The sequence below is a fragment of the Antrostomus carolinensis genome, unplaced genomic scaffold (assembly GCF_000700745.2).
Source record: "Antrostomus carolinensis isolate BGI_N321 unplaced genomic scaffold, ASM70074v2 scaffold53025, whole genome shotgun sequence".
In the NCBI taxonomy this organism is placed as follows: Eukaryota; Metazoa; Chordata; class Aves; order Caprimulgiformes; family Caprimulgidae; genus Antrostomus; species Antrostomus carolinensis.
In genome coordinates, this window is record NW_010318076.1 from 6170 (window position 1) to 11946 (window position 5777).

Here is a 5777-nt window from a genome sequence, read left to right on the forward strand (position 1 = left end):
CCTAGTTAGTCCAATAGCATAATTACATTAAAAAAATCCATCTGGTTTTAAGTATGCAAGATCTAGTCAAAGCAAGTATCAATTTCAGCTACTGTGTTTTCAAGCAAAAAAGTCTTTGCAAAAGACAATTAAGGCTTCCATCACCCTACCAGAGGTAACAATGAGAAACAAGTCTAAGCCACAGGAGCCTTGGTCTATTTTTGACAGTGGTATTTAAGTATTTATTAAGCTGGTTTTCATCCATTTATTCAGTTGGCTGACATCCATCTGCCACATGTAACATCTGAAAATGCACAGTTAGCAAGCTGCTAAAATAAGCAATCTGGATAGTGTTTGGTTGCATTTTCTATCAACATAATAGGCAAGAGCTTCTAGAATTTGTCTTGCTGAAATACTTAAACTCTGCCTGAAGCAAGGATGGGAAAAGGCCCCCCCTGCTAGTATAAAATAGTTCAAGTACTGGAAAAAAGCCACATACATTTTTAAATAGCAATATTTGCATAAGCAGAAAAGAAACTCCAAGTTTCACACTGATCTCTTGCAATATTCAAGCAAATTTTTACTTTAACTTTTAAAATACAGGTGTTTAATTATTTAGCCAATAGTTCTACAAACGGCATCAGAGATAATGTCGCACAGCGTATGACCAAAAGCTAAAATCTTGCTAGGAAGAGTGCTACTACAAGTTGGCAATTTTAACATTTCAGTTCAGAAAACATCCATTCTTCTAAACCCCACTGATGTATATAATTTATGTTATATATTTATTAGATCCAGTCATCATGCTACAGTATCTCTCAGGTTAATAAACCTTCTCACTGTGAGAATACACCAGCATAAAGTATGAATGCAATGAAATCTAAATGAAATCTTATAGTAACTTTCCAGAAATATGCCTGTGGCCCATCAAATTCAGACTAAAGTACTTCAGATTTAAAGTATTTACTTGTCTTCTTAGCACAATAGTTTCTTGTTTGATTCCCAAAAATAAATATAAGCTTTCAATTGAAAGCATTTATTTCCTAGTTTTCCAAAGCAGAGTCTGGGCAGGGGATGGAAAATGCTTCAGACTTATCATCAGTCCTCTTCGGTACATAAAAGCATCTCCTGTCCCAGCATCGTTCAAATCCAAGAGATATTTTCTTCCAGTGAAATATGACCGGAGCACTCGTGTTATTTTCAGCAATTCAGTCTGTTTCCATGGCAGCACTGCGGGATTCCTTGGCCACCATGAGTCGCATTAGCTGACTGTGGAATTTCTCGATCTTCTTTACATCTTGCGCCTGGTCTGTTCTATACAGCAAACACTGTAAGAGAAAGTTGCTTAATATCAGATTTCACTCAACTGTTTTATCCTGTTTATACTTGCAACAAATTTGTGCTTGGAACACATAAAAACAAGGCAAGCACTTAAATGTTCATTTGTGGCAGCACCAACACATATCTACCCTGTTTTAAAACACATACACATCTGTGTTTACATTTAAGTTCCCCTGAAAGGCTCATGCCTTCCATTTTGAAAACAGGGATGGTCATGATTTATCCTAGTATCTTCCCTCTCAAAAAAGGTGCTAAAACTTGGGGCTTAAAGCTGTCTTTAAAGATACTCTTTTTGTCTAAAAATAGAAGTAGATTTTAAACCTGAAATTACTTTCCTATTCTCTATATTGTACACTGCCAGTGACATAAAATCAGTTCAGTATTTCCCACTAAAGAGAATCCCCTCCCCTAAGCAAAATCTGTTTCTAAGACAGTCCTAAATAAGGAATGTAACATCTGATTAAAAGGAACTCCATGTGACAAGACTGTAAATGCAAAAGGAACAATATGCCAGTGACTTATCAAAGAAAGGCCACTTAGTTGGGTTTTTTTTCCAGGCTAAATAATTTCTGTACAGGATAAGTGTGACTGCCCAGGCTGATTTAACAATGAAAAAAACCCCAGATTGCTTCATTCTTCAACGCTGCCAGCATAGCAACTTTTGCCAGCACTAAATTCCTATTTTAATTCAGAGAAACAGTAGAAAATAGTTTATTTTTTTTTTTCCTCTTGGCTACATTAGTTCTACAGATTTAGCAGCAAGAAAAACCTCCCTCCCTGCCTTTAGAGAAAAAAAATAAAAATTAAAACCCCCAAACCACACACACACAAAAAAAACCCAGCAAAAAACCCAAACCAAACCAGCCCCGTTTCCCCCTCACCACTGTAACAGCCTCTTGTGACTAGAAGCAGGTAAAAAAGGCCTACAACTGAGAACAGTTCACATTCATTAATCACCTGACTCCAGCTTCCCCTGTGGAAGATGTCACATAAATTCCCCTCCACTTCCCACCGTTATCAGTGCCCCATACTCAGCACCTCACCCACACTAAGCCCTATTATCATAGAAGGGTTTGGGTTGGAGGGGATCTTCAACATCATCCAGTTCCAACCCCCCTGCCATCAGCAGGGACACCTTCCACTAGACCCACTTGCTCAAAGCCTCATCCAGCCTGGCCTTGAATACTATCAAGAAGTGTCATTATTGGAAATACCAATGCCAGACTTCTTTTCCTGGAAAGAAGAAATCTGATTTTTTCTGAGTCTGAGAGAAGAGAAGGGCAGCCTACTGTTGCTTACAACATCACTAGCACTGAGAACTTGTTGCTGCTGTGCACAACAGCATACACAGCTGATGCATTTCTACCTGCTGACCACCATCTCACATCCTCACCCACTCCCACACTTCTAAGCACCCTCCCAGACTATTAAGAAGAAGAGCAACCAGTAAGTGCAGCTGCTCTGCCTCCTTGTACAGCAACCCTTGGAAGGACACTGCAGAATTCCATGTTGTGTGTATGGGCCAGTTTTTACTGAATGCATAACTGACACCATAGCAGTACTTCAGAAGATGGGATCTCTGAACTGACAGTGAATCTCATCGTTCAGTCTGATATCACTCCACTGTCTCATAACCACAAATAAGGAGCTTAACCCACAGCTGGAAGCTGTCACCACTCCGAGCAAATAAAAAGGACCATGCTCATTAGTAAACACATCTGTGTGAAGATGCTCCTGAAATACTTCAGCAGAAGCTACCAAAGTAATTCTATGAAGTATTTTCAGATAGAAAAAAGGTCTAAAATTTTTGTAGCGCTTGTTTTCATAGAATCCTAAAATAATTATGCTGAGACCCATAACAGACACTGACCACAGGCCAATGTCAGTCACAGACACAGCAACTAGGGAAGGCTGAACACAAGTTTTTAGAAAACCATTAACACTCTCAACGCAATGGCTAAGAACTCACAAGTTGACTGATAGCAAAATGCAAGTCTGAGAGGTACCATAAGCCCTGAAAGGGGAAAATGTTCTGTACTTACAGCTACATCGTCTGTTACTTTGATACAGAGGTTCCCATCACAATGTCGATATTTGAGAACAACTCGCACCTGAAATTACAAACATTTTATGCATTAGCACCTACAGCCAGCGATTCTCAGAACACATCTGAAGGAAATCTGCCCAAATTCAGACTGCTTTTTATTAGAATTACACACTGCTTCACATTTTCAACACCTCTGTGGTGATCCTCAGCTCTGCTGGCCACTAATCCTACAGCCAGGATGGGCTGGAGGTCCAACCATCACATTTCCCTGCCTAAGACATTAAACTGCTATTGTAACAGCATCAGGAAGCTTAACACTGGGCACGTTCAAACCCACTCTAAACACAGCAAGGACAGTTACAGGGACCTCAGTGACAAGCAACATAAACCATGAGAGTCATGTCAATACAAGACACTGACACCATATATCACACTTCAGAAAAACTATCTGGAATCTTGCGTTTAAGCCTGAAACAGTTAAAAAAAACCCCAAACAACCCAATACTTCCACATGAAGACTTGAAAGGGATTAACTGAGTGGGGTAAGCTCAACATTATTACTTTTTTTTTTCCCCCTATAGTACCTAAACTATTATGCAAAAAATATAGTATTTCCAGTCACTACAGTCAATTCAATAGCTGCACTGAAGACCACAGAGAGATTTGAAGTCTTCTGATGATTTTACAAGTGGAGATACAAAGAATAACACTTTTGGAGTTATTAAAAAAAAATAAATCAGATGACTTAAGAGAGTTCTTTCAAATTAAATTGCTTTCCAGACTCAATAAGGCTGAATTTAAAGTCTGAATGCAAGCGATCAACTTCTCACTAAAACAGTTACTACTGTAGTCACCTGTCCTGAGCTTTAACTTCTCTGCAGCCCTCCTGGACTCTCAATCACCAAAGTTCTCAAAGCCACGGTGATAAAAATCAACATCCTCAGCAACTGACTGAGCATTAAATGCTTCCTGGCCACAGAGGCTTTGTGTCTATTGTTTCTAGTCTCAACAACTAGAAACAATGCAAGGTGTCCTTTTGAGAACATTCTGAACTCTCTATAAACATGTCTTTGTTGTAAGGAGTAACTTGTAATGGTCCACAACCTCCCTGACTACAAAGTATGTCTTGTAATCCCTGCTCTGAGATGGATCTCATCAGATTCACCCCTCTTGTTTAACAAACTGTCCTCTTCTGAGGTAAGAGCCGTGTAGCAGCACCTCTCTCAACCCAGCAGGCCCAAAAGCCCGAGAGAGGCTGCCACAAGCAGCAGCCACGGACTCAACGGATAACTTGTTCCTGCACAAGGGAAGACCACTCACTACCTAGCCCCACCAGCCCAAAACACACACTCACCTCCCAGGATTCTTGTTCTTCCTTCAGTTTCCTGACAAGCCCAATTACATATGAAAGCTTCTCGGGCTAGTTCTCTGGCAAAGTAAAAGGAGGGTACTTGTGTTGTGACCCTCTGACCGATATAAACTCCTTTGTAAACAGAGAAGGTTATTGCCATGGATAAGAAGAGATTGACTTTGGGCATTCCTTCAGAACAGGGAAGAGCAACTCCTGACTGCAGTGATATCCCTCCCAAACGCTCTCATTTAATTAGATATTACAGAGCACAGAACATAAACCAGAACATTTTATTTTATTATCAGTAGCTAGGTGGCAATTGCATATGAAGTACTCAGCCACGCTAGTTAAAGACAGATATTAAACACTGCTTCTGAAGGTTTCCCCGTGTTCTCTGTTTCTAGTGAGGAAAACTAGGCCTTTCTTACAGAAGCTCTCAGGCATATGAGTTCCACATTACCTCCTGTGCTACTTTTTAGCTAAAATGCAATGCTGATTCTGAAGACTGAAGTTGCTTTCAATATATGCACAAACTACACTCCTGAAAAAGTCACCAGAAATAAAAAGCGGTCATATACCAAGAAGTTAACTTCTAGAAGTAATATTCTTTAGGAACTAAAGGCCTTCCAGTCTGAAGTGACACTACAAGCAGCAATACAACATAACAGCTAATGAATGTTTTATTTTTTTAGGAAAACAAATTCAAGTGATATGGTATTATATGTTGTAAACTCACAAAATAAACCAACTCTCAGAGCATTCTTCATTCAACAGAACTCTCTTAATCCCGGTTTCTAACACAGAGATACTCTGCAAATAAGTACATCTCTGAAGTTGGGTTCTCGAGGTTCATACCTGTCGCTGATAACAACACCTGAACTCCGTCCCCTGCGTACGTTTTTAGGGTCAAACGAGAGCATCCTTCTGCCTCGTGGAAAACGAAGGTCAGGTGCGACACCAGCGAGTAACCCCCCTCCTTGCTGCTGCCCACCCCGTGCAGGCCGCTAGAACCACACCTCGACAAACCCTCGCAACCGCTTAGCGCCGACCACCCCCGCC

At 40.4% G+C, this 5777-nt stretch overlaps 1 protein-coding gene across 1 annotated transcript; it reads right to left on the bottom strand.

Annotated features, from left to right (window-relative positions):
* Positions 1 to 1187: 1187 nt before the first annotated feature.
* On the bottom strand, positions 1188 to 5638 carry SRP9 (signal recognition particle 9). The gene is made up of 3 exons (XM_010168773.2): positions 5543 to 5638; positions 3363 to 3431; positions 1188 to 1307 (listed from the first exon to the last, which is right to left on the bottom strand). Exons 1-3 carry the CDS (start codon positions 5636 to 5638, stop codon positions 1188 to 1190), a joined length of 285 nt encoding a protein of 94 aa, XP_010167075.2.
* Between the last annotated feature and the right edge of the window lie 139 nt (positions 5639 to 5777).